Source organism: Muscardinus avellanarius, assembly GCF_963383645.1.
Source record: "Muscardinus avellanarius genome assembly, chromosome: 17".
NCBI lineage: Eukaryota > Metazoa > Chordata > Mammalia > Rodentia > Gliridae > Muscardinus > Muscardinus avellanarius.
In genome coordinates, this window is record NC_137803.1 from 26,293,934 (window position 1) to 26,320,136 (window position 26,203).

General features: G+C 40.4%; 1 protein-coding gene across 1 annotated transcript in view; it reads left to right on the forward strand.

Moving 5' to 3' along the window:
* The window catches only part of DYM (dymeclin), a gene marked incomplete at its 3' end in the record, with an annotated part of 378,817 nt that overhangs the window by 137,977 nt on the left and 214,637 nt on the right, over positions 1 to 26,203 (forward strand). Inside the window, exons 10-12 of the mRNA XM_080714686.1 lie at positions 4,464 to 4,589; positions 5,294 to 5,407; positions 7,306 to 7,400. Coding sequence (XP_080570812.1) covers positions 4,464 to 4,589; positions 5,294 to 5,407; positions 7,306 to 7,400 — 335 coding nt within the window. The remainder of the gene's footprint in view (positions 1 to 4,463; positions 4,590 to 5,293; positions 5,408 to 7,305; positions 7,401 to 26,203) is intronic.

Genomic DNA, 26,203 nt, shown 5'->3' on the forward strand with positions numbered 1-26,203 from the left:
AATAAAAAAGTATAAAATAGGTCTGGGAGTGTAGCCCGGAGGTAGAAGGGCTTCCAGGAACCCCAGTACCACAAAATAATAATAATAATAATAATAATAATAATAATAATAATAATAATAATAAATAAAAGTGCACTTTTTAGAAAAACCCAAATGAACATGACTTATATTGTGTTATTGTTCCAAGTAAAGTAGTTTATCTATAAAACTAGCTAGACACGTTATTTTTTTGGCACTAGGGGTTGAACCCAGGGACATTCTACCTTCTAGCCATACTGCAGCTCTGTTTTTATTTTATTTTTTTAGTTTGAAACAGTTTCATTAAACTACCAAGGCTGGCCTCCAACCTGTGATTTTTCTGTCTCATCTTCCCAGATACTGAGATCACGAGCATGCACTACCATGCTCAGGTAAAAGTCACGCTTCTTTTAGTTGTAAGTAACAAACTTACTTATGTCTACCTTAAGCAAAGAAGAATGTTTTTGCACAAATGAAAAATATATGAGAAACATTTTTTTTTTATACTTTAGTCATGGCTGGATGTAGGACCTTAAACAAGGTTATCTATCTCTTGCCTCTGCTTTCCACAGCCTTGGCCTTGTTCTCAGACATACACTTTCCAAATGGGGAGAGAATTGGCCAGCAGCAACTCTGAGCATGTGGCCATCTTACCACTTGTAAGCAAAAAGTAAGAAAAATCATAAATGCAGTATTCAAGAAAATTCTGCTGGGTGCATTGGTGCACACCTCTAATCCCAGAACCTGGGAGGCTGATACAGGAGGATTGCTTAATTTGAGGCCAGCCTTGGCAACTTAGTGAGATTCTGTTTCAAAATAGAAAATAAAATAGGATTGGCGGTATAGCTCAGTGGTAGAAAACCCCGGCTTCAATCCTCAATGTCATCAGGAAAATAAAATATAAATAAAAGAAACATTATGAAGGGCTCTTTTAGATTCTTTTTGGACCATCTACCTGGTACTTTGGCCAGTCATTATGGCTTATGAAGCTATCATAAGCTTCTACAAGGGGGGTTCAAGACAGATACTCTATAGACACTTGAGTGTTACCCTGTTTGTAACTTCTTTCCTGAGGGGATTCGGAGTTGCCATTGCAGCTTCTGTTTGTGTTACTCAAGCGAAGATTTGGTGGTTGTTTCCCTCAGGCCTGTGCCAGTCTTCTGCCCTTGACGTAGGCCTTGATCCTGCACAGATACACAATACTCTGTTCTCCCCTTTGTAATCCCAGTATTTGGGAGGCTGAGGCCAGAGGATTGTGGTTCGTGGACAGCCTCAGCTACTTAGGCCCTCTGCAACTTAGTGTTTCATAATAAAGACTAAAAAATAGGGCAGGGGGTATACTTCAGAGGTCGAATGCCCCTGGGTTCCATCCCCAGAATGGCCAAAAAAAAAAAAAAAGTTACGTAAGATTTTCTTATCTTGTGAGTAGCTAATTAATCCATGTATTCAAATATCCCGAGTATAGTTTTTACATAAATATCAAGAAGCCCAATAGCTGGCTGTTTCGTCTTTTTTCTTTTGGTCTTCATGGCTGGCTTTCTTGAGTCCTCGGCCACACTGTCTCCCTTCACGTGCTTACTTGAATGTTCGTTTTTCAGCCTCTCGTGATCCAGCTTCTTTCTCATGGCTCTTACCAGCAGCTCCTTGTTACGAAATCCAGTGGGAGTGTTTCATCACTATCTTATTTGACAGTGTTCACCTCTGGGTTTTTTTTTTTTTTTTTTTTTTTTTTGTGGTACTGGGGGTGGAAACCAGAGGCTTAATACCTCTGGGCTATACCCCCAGACATTTTTTTATATTTTATTTGGAAACAGGGTCTCACTAAGTTGCTTGAGAGCCTCACTATTTAAATAGCTGAGGCTGGCTTCAAACCTGTGCGATCCTCCCAAGCGCAGAGATTACAAGTGTGCGCCACCATGCCTGGACACCTCTGTTTTTTGTTTTTGTTTTTGTTTTTTTTTTTTTGGTGGTACTGGGGTTCCTGGAAGCCCTTCTACCTCTGGGATACACTCCCACGGGCTACACTCCCAGACCTATTTTTTAACCTTTTCATTTGGAAACAGGGTCTCTTAAGCAAGCGAGGCTGGCTTTGAACCAGCGCGATCCTCCTGTCTCCGCCTCCCAAGCGTGGGGATTACAAGCGTGCGCCACCACGCCCGGCGACACCTCTGTTTTTTAATCTGCCCAACCTTTATGTGTTAGTCAGTTCTGACTGCTTTAACAAAAATAATGCAGACTGGATGCTTACACCACAGAAATTCTTTCCTCAGTTTTATAGATTGGGAATTCCAAGATAAAGGTGGTGGCCATCTCAGGGTCTCATGAGGGCCCTTCTCCTGGTGTGTAGATGCCACATACTTGTCCTCTTATGGCTCAGGGCTGAGAGGGAGAGGAAGAGGTTGTGCCTCGTGTCTCTTCAGGGTACTAATGCCATCAGGAGGGCTCTTGCTTTGCTTCCTAACCCCCTCCCAAAGGCTTTACGTCTTACAACCATCCCATTGGTGTTTCAACCTGTGAATTTTAGGAGCATGTATACACCTACCCACACCTGTGGCGGTCTGACTATATTCCTCTGGGGTTTTTTCTTTTTAATCTCTATGCCTACTGCTTTCTCTCTTTTATGTGCTATTTTCTTTAATGTTTAAATATGTCCTGCTGCAGGGTTCTGTTCTAATGTCTTTCTTTTCTATTTTCTTCCTTGTATGTCTTCCTACAAAATCCCATTTTGTTGTCATTTGTACGGGGACAACTTTGTGTTCATATTTACAGTCCTGATTGCCCCAGATGTTCCCCAGTGGCTGCCTTGTAGACACACCTGACATGTCACAACCAGGCTCATTATCTCTCCCAGGCCTGCTGTTCCTTCTCTTCACCTGTGCTCTCTGTCACAGTGATGAGCCATCCTGTGATTGGCAAAAGCTAGACAAGGGCCTTGACAGAGCCCTCTGTTTTCTTCTTCCATTTCCAACCACGTCCTTTCGGTGCCCCTCATTGATATGTTTGGAATCATTGCCGCCTCTTTGGTTTAAGCGGCTTCATCTTACTTCAGTGACTGCAGGATCTTTAATGGGCTGCCTGCTTCAGTCTCGCTGTTTTCAACATTCTCTGCCATTTAGCCAGAGCGAGTTTATTAAAGTCAAATGGGACCATGTCCCGTTTCTACTTGTAAAGCCCTTTCATGACTTCACAGTTTTCCTCAGTTAAAACTCTGATTCTTAATGTAGCTCGCATGGTACTTTGTAACTTTGCTCCAGCTTCCTTGTGGGTTTTTTTTTTATCTCTTTCCCATTATTGTCCTTGATTTCTTTTTCTAGTCATAATTAATCGAATTTCCGTCAATATGACCTGTCTCCTATCCAAGTTTAGATCTGGTTTTCTCTAAGGTACTTCTTCCTACAATATTCAGTCTTCCTACAATAATTCCTCCTCTTTTCAGCTAATTCCTATAACTTTTCAGTTCTCAGTTTCAATATTTTTCCACATTTAAAGTGATATGAAAGTAATTATATACCATGATTAAGTAGGATTTATCCTAGAATGCAAACTTGGTTTAATATCTGAGAATTAATCACTTAATGTAATATATCAATACATTAAACAAAAATAACATGATTATTTAAATAAACTTATAAAAATTCATTTGTCAAAATCATTACCCTTCCATGATAAGAACTCAACAAACTAGAAATACAAAGGAACTTCCGCAGCCTAATAAAAAAGCATCACGAAACCTCCATAGTGAAAAATATGCTTAATGATGACAGACTATACTTTCTCCTATGATCAAAGACAAAGATGTCTGCTTTTATGCCTTCTAATCAGCATTGTAGTGGAAATTCTAGCTTGGGCAGTTGAACAAGAAAAAGAAATAAAAGGTATCTAGATTGTAAAGAAAGAAGTAAAACATTCCTATTTGCAGATGATATTATCTTATACACAGTGCTCTAAGGTATTTACTAAAAAAAAAAAAAAAAAAAAACTATTAAAACTAATAGATGAGTTCAGCAAGTTTATGGGATCCCGGATCAGTGTAAAAGATCAATATGCAGAAATCATTGTAACTTTAAATATTACTAGTGAAGAATTAAAAATGAACCAAGCATATCACTCAATTTGAATAAAAACATAACTATGATCGTAAAATAAAAAATCTAAAATAAAAGTGTGCCAGGCATGATGGCACACGCTTGTAATCCCGGTACTTGGGAGACTGAAACAGAAGGATCATATTCGAGTACAGCTTCAGCAAGTAGTGAGACTCTCATCAACCTAACTAGATCCTGTTTCAAAATAAAAATCAAATAGAGCTGGGGATATAGCTCTGAGGTTGAATGCATCTGGGTTCAATCCCCAGTATCAATAGAGTAACATGGAAATATAAATGTTTAATATATTTGGTCTTGCAGTAGGATATTGAAATACTAATTATACTTTTTATTCCCTAGGTTTTACCAATTCTTGAGATTCTGTATCATGTTGAAGAAAGAAATTCACACCATGTATATATGGCCCTTATAATATTGCTGATCCTAACAGAAGATGATGGATTCAACAGGTCCATTCATGAAGTGGTAAGTTACCGTTGCTCACATTAGAGTTAGAACAGACACTCGTTACAAACAGACATGCCAGGCATCTGCCTAGGAGTCGCTGTGGTTTTCTGCCCAGGCTTTGTGTGCACAGTTCCCTCCCTCCTGGACACTTGTGTTCCCATCGGTAGTGGGAGCGTCTCACCTAATGCAGGAAGCAGTCCTTGCTGCCGAGGCCTCGAGTAATGCTGTGGAGCGTCTGCTCTGAGCAGCCAGAGCAGGACTCTCTGCTCCTTCTGGAAGGTTGTGCTCAGTGCATTCCTGGCCCCTCTCAGTCCTGAAAGAGGAAACATGGAAAGGTTTTCTGAATGTTGGGAGATTCTGTTTTCCAAGAGGCACTCCCTATTTGTTTTTTTATTTTTGCTTTCAAATCACAGAGCTTTGTTTGATTTTTCTGTCTCACTTTTATCCTACGTGCCCTATCTCTTCCATTCAAATCTCCTTTTTGTGTACTAATGGTATCCTCCTGTTTTCTAGATCTGTTCTCTCGCCCCTCCTTCTATTTTAAGAAAGAAGTAGTAAACGCATTAATACTGTTTGCTTACTGGAACTGAAAGTCTCACAATTCACTTTTATTTACTGCTTAACTTTCAGAGCAGAGCTGTGTTTTATCAAAAGTTGTATGCAAGGTATATTTCTTTTTCCTAAAGCAATATTTTTGACATACACTTTTTTCCCTATTACAGATATTAAAAAATATTACTTGGTATTCAGAGCGGGTTTTAACTGAAATTTCACTGGGGAGTCTCCTGATTCTGGTCGTGATAAGGACCATTCAGTACAACATGACGAGGACGAGAGTAAGTATTCCACAGCTATTTTTCTGTCTTTATGCATATAGTTCAATTAAGACTATTGTTTAAAGTAATCTCAATTTTTAGAGTGCAAAAGTGCACATGAAACATGCTGGAAAAAATACAGATCAACATATAGTCGCTGTATTGCATGATTTTAACAGACTGGATGATATTTTACATGAACTAGAAAATAAGCAATGCAGCCTATTTGGACCAAAGCTATTGATTTGCCTTTTGAGAGCAGCAACAGCAAAGTGTAAGAAGATCGAGCACGAGAAAATATGAACTCAGGTGGGAAAGAAAAGGAAAAGAATGCTTTAAAGAATAAAATAAAACATTTACTGGATTTTATTTGTACTATCTAGAAGCACATTTCAGTTCTGGTCAATAGAAATATATTCTCAAAGAAAAGCAATGTACAGAATTCATAGCAAAATGGTCAATACTTAAATACTTTCTCTCTGTGGAGCAAATGTAGACTTGTTTTTACATGAGATCCTAGGGGCCAGATGTGTTACAGAGTGGAGAATATTTTTGTACTTTAGAAAGGTAAGTGTTGCAGCTGGGCGTGGTGGCGCACGCTTGTAATCCCCGTGCTTGGGAGGCTGAAACAGGAGGATCGCACGGGCTCAAAGCCATCCTCAGCTACTTAGTGAGGCTTTCAGCAACGTAGTGAGACCCTGTTTCCAAATAAAATATAAAAAAGGTCTGGGAGTATAGCCTGGAGGTAGAAAGCCTCTGGGTTCCACCCCCAGTACCAACACACACACACACACACACACACACACACACACACACACAGAGTAAGTATTGCAAACATGTTATTCTGTCTGTAACCATTAGGGTGTGTGTGTGTGTGTGTGTGTCTGGGGGTAGAACCCAGGGGCATTTGACCTCTGAGCTATACCCTCTGCACTTTTTTTATTCCTTATTTTTATTTATTTGTTTGTTTATTTGTGGTACTGGGGTTCCTGGAAACCCTTCTACCTTCGGGCTACACTCCCAGACCTATTTTTATACTTTTTTTTAAATTTGGAAATAGGGTCTCTTAAGCCAGCAAGGCTAGCTTCGAACCTGCGTGATCCTCCTGTCTCCGTCTCCCAAGCGTGAAGATTACAAGCATGTGCCACCATGCCCGGCTCATTTTTATTTTATTTTATTTTTTTTGTGGTACTGAGGGTGGAACCCAGGGGCTTTTCTACCTCCGGGCTATACTCCCAGACCTATTTTATACTTTATTTGGAAACAGGGTCTCACTAAGTTGCTGAGAGCCCCACTAAGTAGCTGAGGCTGGCTTCGAACCTGTGCGATCCTCCTGTCTCAGCCTCCCAAGCACGGGGATTACAAGCGTGCGCCATCACGCCTGGCTTCTTACCATTAGGGTTTGAAGCAGAACACTGTTACTAAACATGAATATTTCCGTAGAAAGCTATTCCTTTTTCTTTTTTTGGTACCGGGGATTGAACCCAGGGACATTCTTCCTTTTGAGCTGTAGCCTCAGCCCTTTTTATTTTTGCTTTGAAACGCAGTCTTGCTCGGCTGCTGAGAGTCCTGCTGTGTTGCCAAGGCTGGTCTCGCGCCTATGATCCTCCTCTCAGCCTCCCACGTCCTGGGGTTACAGGCATCGCCACCTTGCCTGCCACACTGTTTCAGTATTAGCCATGTCGAGACCGCTGAAGACCATCGGTAGCATCATGGAGTTTTGTTTCAGCTGCTTCTTGTAGGTGGGTTGTGAAAGGACTTTGACTTTGTGCTTTGTGGATTTGGAACTATAGAAAAGGGAGCGTGGGCCCAAGCTTTATAGAATCAGCGAGAATCAAATTTCAGTTTGTTCCTAGTGAACCTTGCTTAAAACATAGAGATGACATGACTTAGGTGTTATGCTTGCTCTTTTCTAACAGGACAAGTACCTTCACACAAACTGTTTGGCAGCTTTAGCAAACATGTCGGCGCAGTTTCGTTCTCTCCACCAGTATGCTGCCCAGAGGATCATCAGGTAAATATGAGCTTTCAAAGAAGCAGCGGTTTTACCTTCTGGTTGACCTACTGAGAAGGATACCTTATTGGTCCTTTTTCAGTGTTACATGCAAGAAATGCCAATTTTTAAAAATTAATTTTCATCCCTCTCTTGTTTGGTTGAAAGTATCTTATTCTGTTTTGTAACTCACTTTTTGATCAGAGTTAATTTTATTTACTTTTAATTCTTTTGTCTGTTGTTAGTTTTACAGAGAAGCAAGTAGTTTTCTAAGTAATACAAACACAATCTTATATTTGCTGACTGTTTTCTAATATATCACACTACACTTTTAAGGAGTTATCTGTGTTTTAGGATTTAGTTAGTTAGTAGTCCTGGGGATTGAATCCAGGACCTTGCGAATACTAGGTAAGTACTCTACTACTGAACTATATACCCCTGGTCCCAAGAATTGTTTTCGTGGCAATTTACCCATGATTTCAATTGCCTCCATAGCAAACTACCATGAATCAGTGACTTAAAACAAGGTAAATTTGTTGTCTGACAATTCTGTAGAAGTCTGAGGTAGGTCTCATTAGGCTACAAGCAAAGGTCAACAGGGTTGCATTCCTTCCCGAGGCTCTAGAGGAGACTCTGTTCCCTGATCTTTCCTTGCCGCCTCATCCCTTGGCTCATGTCTCTTCTGCCGTTTTCAAAACCAGCAACAGCAGGTTGTTGAGCTTCTCTCAGAGGACGCTCACCTCTTCTTCCACTTAGAGGGCCCTGGTGATCGCTTTGGCTCTACCCAAGTTGCCCAGGCGATCTCCCGCCTCAAGACCCCCTAGCAGAACACAATCACCAAGTCCCTTTTTGCTGAGTAAGGTAACATGTTAACAAGTTGGGGGATTAAGACGTGGACATTTTAGAGTGAGCCATTCTGTCTGCCACAGCTGTCATCACCAGCAACTACTGTCTTTTACCCACCCTCTGCCAAAGACATCATCTTTAAAGGTAGGAAAGCTAATTAACCAATAATGAATGAATATTATTGTTAGGGAGTTTTGGCACGTGTGGGTACTTTTTTGTCTCAGCAGCTCTCAGGTAGAACATTAGTTATATAAGCTAATAAGGTCATCTTGTTTCTCTATTTCTTGCTTTTAGGGCAATGCAGTTTAGACCATGAGTTTTTGTTCCCAGCCTTTGGTACTGATCCCAACTCCATATCGCTTTTAAGCACTGATCTCATGTTCTGCCCATTTGTTATATCTTTATTCGGCAAAGTATCTGGGCTCATTTTTAATAATTACTTAAAATTGACTTCTTTTTTTAATTTGTCTTCGGAATTTAGGAGAGGATGTTTTGCATCGACTCACTAGTTATGTCTGGTCTATTCTGTTGGCTTTGAAGGGGTTGCATTTGAGAGTATTCATCTGGCTGACTTGTAACTAGTGTGAACTTTATGATTTACAGCAAATACAACAAACAGTCTCTTCATATTGCAGACTCTCCTAGGTGTTTGCAACAGTCTCTAGTGCTCTATTCCAGTGTCAAATAATTTGTTTCAGATTTAAGGATTTCTGTGCTTCTTTGTGGTCTTTTATTCTATGTGTGGGTAAAAAGTTTTGAAATGGTTTTATGAAGATTTCATTATATGATTAATCTTCCTCAACCGATAAAGCCCATTCAGTATGAAAATGCCAAATGAACTGGTTTAGAATTTAAGTTCTGATAAAATGTATTAAGTAAGATTAAATTTTTTTTTTAGATGTAAGAGCTGAGGAAAATGCAAATAAAGCCCTGTGCTTAATTTTCTATCTGTGATGCCAAAAAGAGAAAACAGACCGCTTATATTGAAAAAATAAGCCTAATGTACATTCGTGGTATGGGAATATTTATATTAATTTATCATCAATAATAAGAGCTTTACTTCATTTTCACACATTTGGCCTCATATGAGGAAGGGACTAAGTTAAACAGTACAAGGAGTATCAGAATTAGTGATAAAGATCCTGCCCTGGAATAATAACTTCTAGCTCAGTACCAAGAGCAGGACAAAGACCCTATTGATAAGAATATGGAACACAAATATATACAGCAGAATGTAGTAAACATTATAATGAAATAAAGATTCCTGTGATGGGGAGGGTGGTCGGTTGAGAGAGGGTGAGAGCACATCTCATTGGGCTTCTTTGCAAGGTGACTAGAAAGGGCTGGCATTACACACAGCCGAGAGGAGAAGCATCGACCACAGCGCCAAAGTGAATCAACAAAGGGTAGGGAGGGGACGGTGTGTATTTAGAAAATGCCCAGTCTCACGTGATTCTCACGCAGTGGACCTGCCTCGAGATTATAGGCAAAAAGCCAGAAAGAACCAGTGTCTTATGTGGAGGAGTGTTAGGCTCACAGTTTCAGATAGTGGAAGGAAGAGAGGGAAGAAAGTCTAATCTTTAACAACAGAAGAAAGAAAAAGCGAGTGAAGCCGGGCGTGGTGGCGCACGCTTGTAATCCCCGCGCTTGGGAGGCGGAGACAGGAGGATTGTGCAGCTTCGAAGCCAAATAAAAAATATAAAAATAGGTCTGGGAGTGTAGCCTGGAGGTAGAAGGGTTTCCAGGAACCCCAGTACCACAAAAAAAAAAAAAAAAAAAAAACCTGAAAAAAAAAAGGTGAGTGAAGGAGTTATAGATAGATTTTAAAGAATTTAAGGCCTATTTCGAGGGTCATGTGTTTCAGCAGATGATAGTGGAATGTAGTGTTTTCCACCCTGGGGCAAGCGCAGGTCTAAAGAGTTGGCAAGTGGTGCCCGTGCTTCTTGTCCAAGGAGTGCATTTGAATAGCCAGTGTGGGGCAAAGTACCTGTGTCATCCAGGAGGAAGCTTGTTAAAAATGCAGGGTGTAGGCTGGAACAGAATGAACGGAGTAGAATCTTCTTTTTATCATGATCCCATTGAAAGACTTGTATGTATTATTAAAGTATGGGCTTGGAAATCAGTATTTATTCTCTGAGCAAAACCTCATCTTGAATTAGAAAAGGCCACCTTTTTGTGTCTTGAGGAAACTAATTCCCTACTATATGTGTGTGTTTAGTTAGAATTGCAAAGTGTGATAAGGAACACATAATCAAAGCCTTCTTAGACACGAGGGTGACAGCACTGAGGCTCTAGATTTACCAGTGCTCAAGTAACTCCTTCCACTGGGCAGTGATCAGTTCTCATGTACACACTTTCCAAATCTTTTTAAGGAAAAGACTGCACTGTTTTATATCTGTCAGTTGCAAAACTTAGAAGAGCCAATATGATCTTCAACAAAATGCAAACCAGTAATGTGCCTCATTGCTATGAAAGGATTTGAATAAGGCTTTAAAAATCTTAGCGAGGTATGGTGTCGCATGCCTGTAATCCCAGTACTTGGGAGAATGAGAGGATTGTAAGTTCGAGGCCAGCCTCAGCAATTTAGCAAGACTGTCAACAACCTAGCAAAACCTTGTTTCCAGATAAAAAAATAAAAAGGGCTGAAAGTGAGTGGAATGCCCTTGGGTTCTATTCTCAGTACTGCAGAAACAACAACTACTACTTCTTAGCTGGACAAAAGCATAAGAAACAATTTCTTATGATGTCTAGGCTGCCTGTTTTTAATGATAATGTACTTTCTATAAACTCTTGGTGTTGTAGAAAAATTACAAGCTGATGTCATTTGAGTTCTATTCAACTTTATAAACTGTTCTGAATAGGCCATAAACATGGACATTGGATATGTTTATTACTTGAGGTTAATGATTCAATTTAAAAACATATCTAGAGAGTACATCATATACAAGGAATTGTGTGGGTTACAAAGATATGGTTACTTGCGTCTTGCCTTGAAGACCTTCCCTTGCTGCCTCAGGTCCCCCACTGGCTCCCTGGCTTCTCTACCCTCGGCTCAGCGGCAGCTTTCTCTGGTATCTTGTTGTACCTTGTTGTTTTTTTCTCCTTTTATACATTTTTCTCTGGAAGATTACTTTTATGCCTGTGACTTCACCTGCTGTCCATATATAGACTGGAAACCACCCAAATCTGTATTTATCATCTAGATCTCTGTACTGTACTGTACAGTGCAGTGTAGTGGGTAATAGCAGAGGCTGGAACGGCTGCCAAGCTTTGGAGCCCCAGCTCCAAAATGTACTACGCATGCAATCTTGGAGAAGTGACTTAACTTTTCTATGTAGCAGTTTCCCCATCTGTAAGATGGAGGTGACAGTGAGGATGGCATCTCAGCATATTCTGGTGAGGCTTCAGTGAGTTAGTACTTAAAAGGTTCCTGGTGTACACTGTGTACTGTGTATTACCTAGCTGGGCACTAGCTCTCTCCCTGGAGAGCCTACCCTTACCACCAGCTTTTATTATGTTTAAAGTTGAACTCACTTAAACTTACTTCCTCTTTCCTCTTTCTTCTCCCTCTCTTCGCTTCCTCCTCCAGATTGAACCCAGGGGCATTCTACCTCTGAAGCTATACCCCTAGCCCTTTTTATTTTTATTTATTTATTTTTATTTTTATTATTATTATTATTATTATTATTATTATTATTATTATTATTATTATTATTATTTTGGGTGGTACTGGGGTTCCTGGAAGCCCTTCTACCTCCGGGCTACACTCCCAGACCCATTTTTACATTTTTATTTGGAAACAGGGTCTCCTAAGCCAGCGCGCGTGGCTGGCTTCGAACCTGCGCGATCCTCCTGTCTCTGCCTCCCAAGCGCGGGGATTACAAGCGTGCGCCACCACGCCCGGCCCCCTAGCCCTTTTTAAAAGTGTTTATTTGGCTGGGCATGGTGGCGCACTCTTGTAATCCCCGAGCTTGGGAGGCTGAGACAGGTGGATCGCACAGGTTCAAAGCCAGCCTCAGCTGGTTTAAGAGACCCTGTTTCCAAATAAAATATAAAATAGGTCTGGGAGTATAGCCTAGAGGAAGAAGGCCCCTGGGTTCCACCTCCAGTACCACCAAAAAAAAAAAATTTTTTTTTAAGTGTTTGTTTGTTTTGGAACAGGGCCTTACTAGGTTACTAAGAGTCTTGCCAAGTTGCTGAGGCTGACCTCGAACCTGTGATCTCCTGTCTCAGCCTCCCAAGTGCTGGGATTGCAGGCATGTGCACCACTTCTGGATTCTACTCTTTTAAATTCCCTACCCTAGGTAGTGGTCCTTACCACAGCCATCCAAACTGCTAAGCCAGAAGCCCGAGAGTAATGCTGTCACATTTCTTCCATCCCCTCTAATTCTGTGTCTTACTGGGCCTGAAGTTCTGTCTAGCTCTTGTCTCTCACATCCATCCCATCGTTTCTGTCTTTGTTAACCTCTGCTTCGGTTCTCTGGTCACCTTTACCAAAACTATGTTTGTGGTCCCCCTGTTCTTTTGCCTCCCAACCTACCCCCAGCCCAGTTTCCATCCATACTGCCGCATCAGTTTGCAAAGCAAATCTGGTTGTATTTCTTCCTTTGTTTAAAATCACCAAATGGCTTTTCACTGCCAGCCTCCAGCTTGCTTAGAGCAGTGACGCTCCACTGAGGGTCATTTTTCCTCCAAGGGACATACGACAATATCTGGGATTGTTTGTTTTTGTCACACCTGGGGAGAAGGTTGCTACTGACATCTAGTGGGTAGATACCAGAGATGCTGTCAAACGCGCTACAATGACAGGGCAACCCCACAACCAGAATTATGCAGCCCCAATTGTCAGTAGCATCCACACTGAAAACCTCCCTCAGAGTATGTGATCTGGGCCCTTGGTGTTCATCTTCTATTGGCCCTTGACACTCCATTTGTTCTAGCCTTATTGAATCATTAGGACTCCCTGCTCTTTGGTAGTCACACTTCTGCATCTGGATAAATGTGGTCTGAACTACAAAGAAGTGGATTGTGCAGTGACAAGTATCACCTCTTTTCTGTAGCTCTTTTTTTGTGTGTGGTACTAGGGGTGAAACTCAGGGGCTTTTCTACCTCCAGGCTATACTCCCAGACCTATTTTATACTTTATTTGGAAACAGGGTCTCACTAAGTTGCCAAGAGACTCACTAAGTAGCTGAGGCTGGCTTTGAACCTATGCGATCCTCTTCTCTCAGCCTCCCTAGCACTGGGATTATAAGTGTGCTCCACCATGCCTGGCTCTATAGCTCCTTTTTTTTTTTTTTCCCCCAACCAGCTTCTTAACCCTCTGTTCCATTTGTCTTATATGGAGCTTGCAATGGTTTCATCAACTTGCCAAAGCCTCACACAGTTCAGCCCCTAAGCCTTTTCACTTTGGATATAACAGTTGCTAGCACCATTGGTTCAGGTTTCCCCACTCGTGTGAGAAGGAGAAAGAACCCAAATGTCTCTATCTATCCCTGTGTAGCAGCCATAGGACACTGTCAGTTTCTGGCCCAGAAACTAGTGCTGGGGCAGAGCTGGGAGGACAGGCCAGGGGACAGAGAAAATTACATGCTGGGAAACCTGGTTATGGGTACGTGACTTTCTCAGAAGTAGGCTGGGAAAGAGAACTTCAGAGTCTTGATGTGTCCGGTACAAGTACTTTTAACACACTAGCCTCACCCAAAGTGGCAAGTCTTGTTGCTTATGTAAGAAAAAATTATAGGAGATGAAACAATGTCTTAGCTGGGCACGGTAGAACTCACTTGTAATCCCAGTACTTGGGAGGCTGAGAGGAGGATGGCATGTTTGTGGCCAGCCTCAGCAACTTTGTGAGGCCAGCCTAAAATAGGGAGGGCTCAGGGTATAGCTTGAAGGTAGAATGTCCCTGGGTTCCATCTCCAGTACCACACACAGACACACAAAAGAATTCTTACATTTCCTTGCATTACTTTACAGAGATTAGCGCAAGCACACAGTAGTGTGTGTGTGTGTGTGTGTGTGTGTGTGTGTGTGTGTGTGTGTGTGTGTGTTACTAGAGATTGAACCCAGGAGTGTTCTACCTCCAAAATACACCCCAGCCCTATTTTATTATTTTGAAACAGTCTTGCTAGGTGGCTGAGAATCTCAATACCTGTTGAGGCTATCCTCAAACCTGTGATTCTTCTGTCTCAGCCTCCCAAATACTGGGATTACTTGGGAGTGTGTTCCACTGTGCCCAGCTAAGACAGTTGCTCAGCCCACGATAGACTTCTAATTAATATTTAGTTCAGATTCTTGGAGTGTGGGCTGCAGCTGGGGTTTAAGCTTAGTTTTGGCACCTGCCATTCTGAAAATCCATGCCAGTTGATTAACCTCTGGCTACATCTTGCAGAGAGGCCTGCTATGGCTCGAAGTTGGTAAAGTGGACGATGACACGTCCATAAGATGCTCTAGACTGTGCAAGACATTATTGAGAAGTTTTGGGTTTTTTAAACTTTTTGAGAATAATTTAATATAAAACATCAGTTAGCCAGGTGTAGTGGTGTACACTTGTAATTCCAGCATTTGAGAGGCTGAGACAGGAGGATCGCGGTTCATAGCCAGCCTCAGCTACTTAGTGAGGCCCTTTGCAACTCAATGAGACCCTGTTTCAAAATAAAGAATAAAAAAAAATAGATCTGGGTGTAGCTTGGAGGTAGATTGCCCCTGAGTTCCATTCCCAGGACCAAACAAAAACAAAAAAAACATACATATGTGTGTATGTGTGAGATATATATATATATATATATATATATATATATATATAGCATTGGTTAATTTTAAAACTCTTTTGTAGAGTAATATAGTTATTTTTGGTAAAATAGGATATTTTTTTCTTTCATCTTACAGGTCACAGCCATCAGTAATAACACATATATTTAGGATTTTTTTTTTATTGTACTGGGGTTTCAACTCAGGTATTCTATCTCTGAGCTATGCCCCATCCTTCTTTATTTTTTAATTTTGAAATGGAGTCTCGATGATGTTGAGAGTCTTGCTAAGTTGCTAAGACTGGTCTCAAACCTAGATCCTTCTGTCTCAGCCTCCTATGTACTGAGGTTACAAGCACGCACCACCACATCTGGCTACTTCTTGGAGTGTGAACCAAGTGTACTGTTGTGCAGCTTCTCTTCAGTCCACACTGGCATTTTTTTTGTTTTTTTTTGGGGGGGGGTGGTACTGAGGGTGGAACCCAGAGGCTTTCTACCTCCGGGCTATATTTCCAGACCTATTTTCTATTTTATTTGGAAACAGGGTCTCACTAACTTGCTGAGAGCCTCACTAAGTAGCTGAGGCTGGCTTCGAACCTGTGTGATCCTCCTGTCTCAGCCTCCCAAGCGCGGGGATTACAAGCGTGCGCCACCACGCCTGGCACACACTGGTATTTTTTGTAAGCTGCTGTTTCTGCTCTGCACATGTAATGGTACACATTTTAGTCACCAGTTGAAGAGTATAAAAACAGAAGTTGGTGCTAGGCATGGTGGCACATGCTTGTAATCCCAGTACTTGGGAAGCTGACACAGGAAGATCACAGGTTCTTGACCAGCTTTAGCAACTTAATGAGGCCCTCTGCAACTTAGTGAGACCCTGTTTTAAAATAAAGGATAAAAAATAGGGCTGGAGTATAGGCCAGAGGTAGAATGACTCTGGATTCAATCCCTAGCAACACACACACACACACACACACACACACACACACACACACACACACAATGTTGGTTATTTAACTCTGGGCAGTTAGCTCCTATATTTTAGGAAAATACAGACCTTTCAGGTCCATTGAATCAAAGAAACGGAAAGAACTCATTTTCAGTAATGCTGTCCATTTTTAACCTCATCACTCAACATTTTCTCACTTCTGTCCCTGTTGAATTAACTTTTCATGGGTTGATTTTTGTTTTCTGAACCAAATAATACATTGAACTGGAAACCTAAAAGATAACACTAACAAACAAATTGGTGTGTTCATTTTTGGAAAAAAAAATATATATATTTGTTGTTGGAATATATATATATATATATATATATATATATATATATGAATATATATTGGAATATATATATGTAAGTTACATGCACACACAAATTCAAATATATACTATAGCAGCATGACTTTGGGTTCTTTTGGTTATGATACTTTAGGAATAGTGTTTTTTTTTTTAATAATTGATCAGTGTAATGGTAAATACCCACCCCTCACCTTCAGTATCTCAGGGCTTACCCAGTGTAGATGTTAGCTTCCCACAGCTAGTATGCGCCTGTTCTGGAGTTGTCCAGATCAGAAGCCTGTGCTGGTTCCACAGCACTGTCATAGCCAGACTAGCACAGTATCCCCCTGCCTGGGACCGTGGGTGCCAATGCCTGGGGTTGTCTGGAGCAGATGGTGCTATGCAGTGCAAGCTAGCCAGTCCATTTGCTACTCTCCACCCCTCAGTCCAGCCAAGTACCTAAAGTTACAGAAATGAAGGCAGTAGGGTTTTTTTTATTGTTTTTAAACCAACTAAGACAGGTATGGGTGTGTTTAGGTACTTCAATATATCGTGTATGGAAATCATCCTAAGAAATATACATGAAAGGAGGACAAGAACTATATTTATTTTAGCTGATTTTCTTACATCTAATCCTTGGTATTAAATTTGATTTTAATTCAGTAAATCTTTATTGAGCTTCTACTGTATGTCTCCACTGCTTAAGTCCTCTTCAGTCTGAGATTTCATACATTTTCATTTCAGACTAATTCTATTTGTTGTATCTAGAAACTAAGTATTGTGATTGTATTTTTTTAAACTAATTGAATTTTACCCCTATATTATTATCCAATACTTAGCAGTCATGAAATAGGGAAGGCATTAGCTGAGTTATAATGAATAGTTTGGTTGTGTTTCAAAACCTTGGAAAATTATTTAACTTCTGTTTTTCATCTCTAAAATGAGATATAATACCTACTGCATGTGAGTGTGGTAAGAGTGATAATGGATTATAAAGCCTTTGCCTGGCATCTCTGTTCTATTATAGTATGGTAACATTTGAAAAATATTTTGTATCTAAAAATAAATGTGGATAATATTCCTATGAAAAAAAATTCTTGGTCTCTGTTAATATTCTTAGATTCTGATCCCTGCCAAGGGGCAATCAAATTGCCTGTATTTCCCAGATAGTTCCCTGACAGAAGAAAATGAGGTCTTCATTAGATTTAGATAAGGGCTTATATTAACGGTGAGTTTATTTTAGATTGGTAGGAGGTTTAAGCAATGCCCTTGCAGTGTAAGTACTTCTTTTAAATGGTTTCATTCTTTTACAGTAAAATTAACTTGTTCTTGCTCAATGTCTAGGCAGCAAACAGGTTCCATTTCTCCATTGCTGTGGTCTTCACTGATCCTTCTTTGATTCTGGCAGAGCATTAATCAAGACAGGAAGGAGGGAAGTTGGCTTGGGAAATATGGCTTCCTCTATTTCTTACACAGTGGTACTGTGTAGCTAAAATTTTCAGGGAGATCTGGTATGGTTAGCTTTTTTATACTTTAGTCTTTTCTTAAGAATTTATATTGAGAGCATTCAGAGAACTTGAAGTTGAAATATTTTAAGTCCCCAATTGAAAACTTCTAACTATTCAGACAGTTGCTAGTATTATATAACAAAGTATCTTGGCAAACTTCATGGGACATGTGAACTTCATAATTTATGTAATTCCTGTTTAGAGTGCTAGCACTTCCAGAACGTCAGCTTTTAAAGAAGAATGTCACACGTTATCCACATTTTAATTCCTTAGAAGTAGAGATCCTTATAGACAAAATTGCCACATGGGAAATTAAACATGACAATAACTTGTTTGGAGCTTTATAGACTATGATATCACATTGTACAGATAAATGGATATTGGAGGGCCATGGCTCATACTTTATCCTCTTACTCACAAATTATTAAGCCTATTTCTGTCTACTGCTATGAAGGATCTGAGATTTTTACTTTGCTTTTAAGCTAGAAAATTAGCCTGGTACAGTTTTGTGAATTCCGGTAGGAGACTCCAGACTCCTGGGTCAGGGACAAAGAATGGTTTATCATCAACTTTTTACTACATATTTTAAAATAAATTATTACTCATAACAATAATAGGAGCCAGAGTATCATCATTTTCTTGTGAGTCTCCCTCCACCCTCAGGACAATACGATGAGAAACAGGCGATACCTCTTGCACTACAGGAAAGGAACCCTGAGCCTAGGAAACCATCATCTTTTATAATAGGCGTCAAGCAAACCTACCCAACCTTTGCTTTGCAGGAGTTTTCTTTAATATGTTTGATAGCAAATTGCCCTCTGCAGTAGAGAGAGAAATTATCTTCTATGTCTATTCACTCTATAAACATCCATGAAAAGAAGTCTTGCAAAATGCCAATATCTTCCTAGGGCTGCTGTGAAGAATAAATGATTTACTATATGTAAAGTGCTTCAAATAACATCTATCAGATAGATAGCAGTCATAAGTAATTATTAGAGGAAAAAACTTCCTTATTAGAAGACACACAGAACCTCTTCTTGGTGGTGTCTTCTTAGTGATGGCTCATGCGGGCATATTTTTTTTTTTTTTTTTGGTGGTACTGGGGTTTCTGGAAGCCCTTCTACCTCTGGGCTACACTCCCTACATTTTTATTTGGAAACAGGGTCTCCTAAGCCAGCGCGCGGCTGGCTTCGAACCTGCGCGATCCTCCTGTTTCTGCCTCCCAAGCGCGGGGATTACAAACGTGCGCCACCACGCCCGGCCTCATGCGGGCATTTTAATGAATGTTGAGATTCTGATGCTCCAGTTAGACTAAAATAAATGGTAAAAATAAGTGAAAAGGAACCAGCATGCCATATGGACTGCTTTTTTAATTTTTAATTTTTGTATAGCTTGTATAGGCTATATGCTGCATCTTAGGCCCTATACAATAATTTGTGTTGTCCAGTGATATAAATAATTACATCTTGTGATATATTTATTTATATATAATATATAAATTTTTTCTATTTTTTACAGTGAAGAAACCAATTTTTAGATGTAATTCCTCTAAGGAAAGTGACAGTGCCAGAATTTTAGCCTCTCTCTGTGCTCCATCCATGGTCCTGAATTGTCTTCCTTCTCTAAGTATTTCTTAGAAATGAAGTTTTAAATGAAAAAAATTTCAAGCAATTTGTGTATATAACAGTTTAATATAGCACTCTGTATTGGTCTGTTGTCCACTGTTTCTAAGCATGTGATCCTTTGTTGACACATTTTTCAAAAATATACCATATTTTTAGTAGTTACTGAGAATACTTGAGGGTGAACTGTGGGGTCCTAGATACCTTGTGATATTGTAGCAGTCTTTCTCAAATGAGGTTCCATGAGAGCCCTACAGAAAATCAACTGAATTAGCTGGGGATGTCGCTCAGTAGTAGAGCACTTGCCTAGCACACATAAGGCTCTTGAATCAGTCCCCAGCACCACAGAAAATAAGAGGAAAGGAGACAAGAGAAATGAAGATGGCATGGTGGTACATGCCTATAATTCCAATACTTGGGAGGCTGAGACAGGAAGATTTCAGGTTCACAGCCAGCCTCAGCAAGTAGTGAGATTCTTAATCAACCTAATGAGATCCTGTTTCAAAATAAAAATAAAACCAGGCTGCAGTGGCCAGGCATGGTGGTACGCACTTGTAACCCCAGTACTTGGGAGCCTGAGATGAGAGGATTGCAGGTTTGCAGTCAGTCTCAGTTACTTAGTGAGGCCCTCCACAACTTAGTGAGACCCTGTTTCAAAATAAGGAATAAAAAATATGGCCGAGGGAATAGCTTGAAGGTAGAATGCCCCTGGGTTCAATCTCCAGTACCACAAACAAAACAAAAACAAAACAAACCAGGCTGGAGGTTATCTTAGAGGTGGAATGCCCTTGAGTTCAATCCCTAGTAAAAATTTTAAAAAAGGAAGAAAAAGAAGAGGAGGAGAGGAGGAAGATACTAGTCATTGTTAAATGGACACCTTTTGTGTGTCACTGTAGCCCTCTTCATGGCTACAGAGATTTCCATTTCATAGATGAGGACACTGAGGATTAGAGAGACTCTGAAGCTTATTCAGGGTCAAGTAGCCCTTACAGTGGTGGAGCTAAAACTGGAGTCAAGGGCTGACCCTCTCTAGAAGTCTTGTTTCTGGTGGACCTTGATAAGTACTTACGCTCAGATTCTCTTGTGTGTGTGTGTGTGGGGGGGTACTGGGGTTCCTGGAAGCTCTTCTACCTCCGGGCTACACTCCCAGACCTATTTTATTTTTTATATTTGTTTATTTGGAAACAGGGTCTCTTAAGCCAGCGAGGCTGGCTCCGAACCAGCGTGATCCTCCTTTCTCCGCCTCCCAAGCGAGGGGATTACAAGTGTGCGCCACCACTTAAGAATCTAGCCCAGCTCGATTCTCGGTTTTGAATGAGCAGAGGGTCTACCATGTGAAGTTTCTATTGTGTTGAATTATTTCAGTGCAGAGGTTCTCAAAGTATGACCTGTCCACCACAGAAGTTCCATGATGCCTCAGCTCTTTATAAGACGACATCATTTGCCACTTTTGCTGTACAACAGTTGCACAAGTTATGCCGAAACATAATTTGGAGGAACCACACTGTACTGGTACTGTTTCTCATCTTCACTTAAAAATGTCCTTGATGAAACAGTAAAAATGATTAGTTGTAATAAGTCTGTGGGGAGATATTGGGGATTAAACCCAGGGGCATTCCACCTCCTAGTTATTACTCCCAGCCTTAATTTTAATTTTTAATGGTCTTGCTAGGTTGCTGAGGTTGTCCTTGAACCTACGATCCTCCTATCTTAGTCTCCCAAGCATGGGGATTACAGGCATTCCCCACAATGCCTGGCTAAGTTGTTTTAATAAGTCCTGACCCTTGGGTGCATGTGTTTTTCATATTTTGTTTCATAAAACTAGAAGCTCACAGAAAGCTCTGAGCCATAGTGGTTGTCTCCAAGAGAAGTGCGATGTGGTTGAGTTGTGAGCAGAACTAGCTACTTGTTTGATGCGGTACCTTTTTTACATGAAAGAAACAGCAACAGTCCAAGGTCATTTAGACTTGACAGACTTTTTCTTGAAAAAAAAAATAGCAACTTTGTCACTTCAAACAAAACAGCTGCTGGTGTGGGTTGCCAGTGATAAGATTAGAGCTTTCAAACAAAAATCAGAATTTTGAAAAGACTTGTACCTGGCACCATGAGCTTAGTTCCCAGTAGTTTAAAGACTTTTGTGATGAGATCAATGGTGATGTTAATAATATGGGTTTTAGAAAATATTGTATGATTAAATGTGAAGGATTTATTCAGCAAACTCAATGAATCAATATTTTTCAAATGACTAAAGAGTTATTCATTAAATATACCATTTATGTTAACATGTAATGTGTTCATTGATATATCTAAATGAACTAGTAAATTGGAATTTTCTCAGTTTTAAAGTCTATAGGTAAAAGCCACATATAAAAAAGTTATCTGGGTCCTCAGTTTTCTCTGAGCCCAAAAGGGACTCTGTGATTGGAGTTTTCTGTTTTTGTTTGTGGTTTGGGGTAGGATGTTGAACTCAGGCATTCCATAAACTCTCAGCCCTTTTTAAAATTTTTGTTTTGAAATAGGCTCTCACTAGGTTGCCAAGAGTATTACTAATTTGCTGAGGTTGGTTTTGAACCTGCAATTCTCCTGTCTCAGTCTCCCTAGAACTGGGATTGTGGGGGTGCCACCATGCTTGGCTTGTGATAGTGTTCCGAGGATGAGGTGAGCAGGGTGGGTGTGAGCGTGTCTCTATTACTAAGCTCACTGCATATACTTTTAAATATTGACTGTTTCTGAATTAATTATGTCCTTACTTCCTTCCATCAATATAATCAATCGTTAGCCATGTTTGTATTATTCATGCTTCCATTTAATATTTATTGAGAATATAGTATGGGGGTGGCAGAGAAGGAAGTATACAAAATATATACATTGTTGTAGGAGTTCTTTGTAGGAGTTCTTGCTCTCTTAGAGTCAGAAGATGGAAATATTATCATACTAAATTGTCTTTTAAATTTATTGTTCATCTTACAGGGTGTGGCTCTAAGGTAAACTTGATCCAGTTGTCTGTTGCTGGGTAACAAATCAACTCAAAACTTAATGGCTTAAAACAACAATTTGTAACAGCCTTTCAAAGTGCTGTGGGTTGAGTGCTTAACTGAGCTATAAGCACTTGAGGTCTCCTAAATTTGCAGCGAAATGGCCAGGAGATGCTATAGCTCAGATGGGCAGCCAATGCTGTCGGCTGGGAGGTTTGTTGAGTCGTTGCCTGAACACCTCAGTCTTTCCTCTGTTTCATCTTGCCATGAAGCTTATTCTTAGTGGTACAACTAGGTTACTGAAAGAGAATTTCCCAGCCGGGTGTGGTGGCACATGCTAGTAATCCCAGCACTTGGGAGGCTGAGACAAGAGGATCACAGGTTTGTGTCCAGCCTTAGCTACTTAGCAAGACCCTGTTTCCAAATAAAAAATAAAATAGGGTTGGGGGTGTAGCTCAGAGGTAGAATGCCCCTGGGTTCAATCTCCAATATGAGAGAGAGGGGGGAGAATGGGGAGGGAGGGAGAGAGAGAGAAGGGATTGAGGAGGAGGAGGAGGAGGAGGAGGAGGAAGAGGAAGAGGAGGAGGAAGAGGAGGAGGAGGAGGAAGAGGAGGAGGAGGAGGAGGAGGAGGAGGAAGAAGAAGAAGAAGAAGAAGAAGAAGAAGAAGAAGAAGAAGAAGAAGAAGAGAGCATAGAGAGAGAGAAAAAGAGAGAAAGAATATCCCAAGAGTTATAGAAACGAGAGAGACAGAGACAGAGACAGAGGAAGAATATCCCAAGAGTCATAGAAAGTGTGTGGTTTCCTACAGCCTAGCTCAGGTGTCTGAGAACATCTCTTCTGCCAAAGCCATCCAGGACCAGCCTGAATTAGAAACTAGAAGACCACAGAAGTGCGTGAATATACACATCGTTCTCGTGTCCATCTTTAGATGGTAGCTGCTATGAGATTGTCATAAATTATTACCCAGTATAGTTGGGAAAATGAAATGGCTCCTTTCATTCTTCAAGCCTGGGTTTAGGATTGACATCTAGATTTCTGTTGAGAAATAGAAAATTAAACTGAATCAATTCAAATGCCATTTATTAAAACTTTCTTTCCTTTGCTTAATTTACATTTGACATACTTTCCCTGCCCCCACTTTTACTTCCCATGCTGTGAGGGCTCACGCGGCTGCACTTGCTGGCTTCATGGCGGTTGATATTGACTGAGTCTCATCTGAGGTCTGAGAAAATGTCGGGCAGTTTCACAGAGGCTGTGGCAGTGTTACTGGCAGCGCTCCTTGTCTGAGGGATGCTCACTCTGATCGTGGCAGCTCCAGAAGTTCTATGAGAGTGAGTTCAAAGGGCAGCATTAAGTTTGGAGAGTGAAACTTGAAGATTGCGTGGACATGGCTTTCTGGCATTCTTACTGTCTTGGACTTGCTGGTGTATTCCCAGTGGCCTGGAGAGCTTGCTGGAGGAAATTTGATAGGGGGCGCTTTAGTGAAAGCTCCCCTTGGTGGTGCTATTGCACTGTACCTTCCAAAGAAAATGCCTGTGGTGCCCCAGTTTTTTCTTAGCAAGCAGTTCATTGGACACTAAGGCACACCAGGCCCTGTGCTAGGCTTAGAGGAACTAATAAGACACAGTTGTCCTCATAGTCTGACCCTAGATACTCACCTTCCCGCCTTCCTTCCATTCTTCCCTTATGCTAGGGATTAAACTCAGGACATTTTACCTCTGAATTATTATATCTCAGCCCTATTTTATTTTTTAAATTTTGAAACAGGGTCTAGCTAAGTTGCTGACAGCCTCACTAAGTTGCTGAGGCTGGCTTCAAACCTGTGACCCTTCTGTTTCAGCCTCCCAAGTACTGGTATGAAAGGCATGTGCCACCATGCCTCGCTTACATTTTCTTTGAAGTGGGAAAATGGAGTGGGGGAGGCTGTTTAACAGAATTCATGCCAGATCCATAACTGCCTGTAGATACTCTAAAGCTGCAGGTAACAACCAGCCTGCCTGCAGATGATGTGTTTACAAGGTTCTTCTTTTTTCTTTCAGTACTGGGGATGGAACCCAGGAGCATTGTACCTTTGAGCTGTACTCCCAACCCTGTTTTTTATTCTTTATTTTAAAACAGGATCTAACTGAGTTGCAAAGGGCCTCACTAAGTAGTAGCTGAGGCTGTCTGTGAACCCAGATCCTCCTGTCTCAGCCTCCAAAATGCTGGAATTAAAAGCATGCGCCACCACGCCTGGCCTCAAAGTTCATAATTTTTTAATTTATTAAAAATATTACCAGCCAGGCGTGGTGGCATACGCTTGTAATCCCCGCGCTTGGGAGGCAGAGACAGGAGGATCGCGCAGGTTTGAAGCCAGCCGCGCGCGCTGGCTTAGGAGACCCTGTTTCCAAATAAAAATGTAAAAATAGGTCTGGGAGTGTAGCCCAGAGATAGAAGGGCTTCCAGGAACCCCAGTACCACAAAAAAAAAAAAAAAAAAAAAATTACCAAATACTCACAAATATATTTTAAAAGTCAAGATTTTATTCTAGTAAGAAAAGTACAATTTCAAAACTTCACTGACATGTCACTTTTACCTATTAGAGTAGAAAAATCTGTTTTTTAGGTTATGTGGAAATAAGACCCTCTGAAACTTTGGTGTTGGTATAACTCCTATGAAAAGAAATGTGGAAATATCTGTCCAAATTCCAGTTACGGTACCTTTCAACCCAACAATCATACATACAGTTTTGTAAAATGAAAATGTAGAAATTTATTTTGGAAGTTTCTTTTTTTGTAATAGCAAAAGGTTTAAAAGCAACTCAAATATTCACTAGTAAAGATAAAATAATGATAGTGATATAGTAGATAGTTTGTAGCTGTAAAAAAGAAAGTAAGGGAAAACTCTGAAATATACTAAAAAAAGCAAGACAGGGGATAGTATTTTATAGATATTGTTAGTGTAAATAAGGAGGAAATGGATATTTACATTCATCGTTATTTACCTGTGGGAACTCTGGAAGGATATACAAGAAACTGATCAAAGTGGTTATGGAACGGGAGGAAAACAAGGCTATATATTTCTCTCTTCCCACCAAGTCCAAAGAGACAGTGATCATAATTTTGTATCCTAGGTATCTATAGCAGTACATGGTATATAAATAACATTTTAAAAATAAGTGGTTATTAAAAATAACTCAGTTAAAAAACAAAAGCAACTTAAACTTGTTGCAGAAAATAAAAGGCCTACTTCCAAGTAATCTCCCTCACCCCAGCCTGGGCCTCACGCAAGCTAGGCAAGCCCTCACTGAGCTAATTCTCCAAGCAGTCCTTAAAGAATTGCTTGGTATATAATATTCTTGATAATTTTTTGTTCATTTAATTATATTTCTTTAAAAACTGGTTATACCATATAGAGTTTTGTTTTGTTTTTATGTGGTACATGGGATGGAACCCAGGGGCATTCTATCTCTGAGCTACATCCCCAGCCCTATTTTATTCTTTTATTTAGAAACAGGGTCTCACTAAGTTGCTGAGATTGGCCATGAACCTGTGATCCTCCTATCTCAGCCTCCCAAGTACTGGGATTATAAGCGTATGTTACCGTGCCTGGCTACATAGAGAGTTTTGTAAGCATTTGTCATAATATGTTATCCATGTTGGTTGAATCATATATTCCTATAGCATGATGTGCTCAAAATATTATTGAATTTATCCAAATAAATAATGCTATATATTTGGACATAAAAGTTGTTTGTATATTTGCACTTATACATACCTCTATACAGCTCTGGAAAGAAAACCTTTGTGCTTGCATACTAAACAGTGCGTGATAGTGGTTAGCAGTACAAACACTGAGTGGGACCC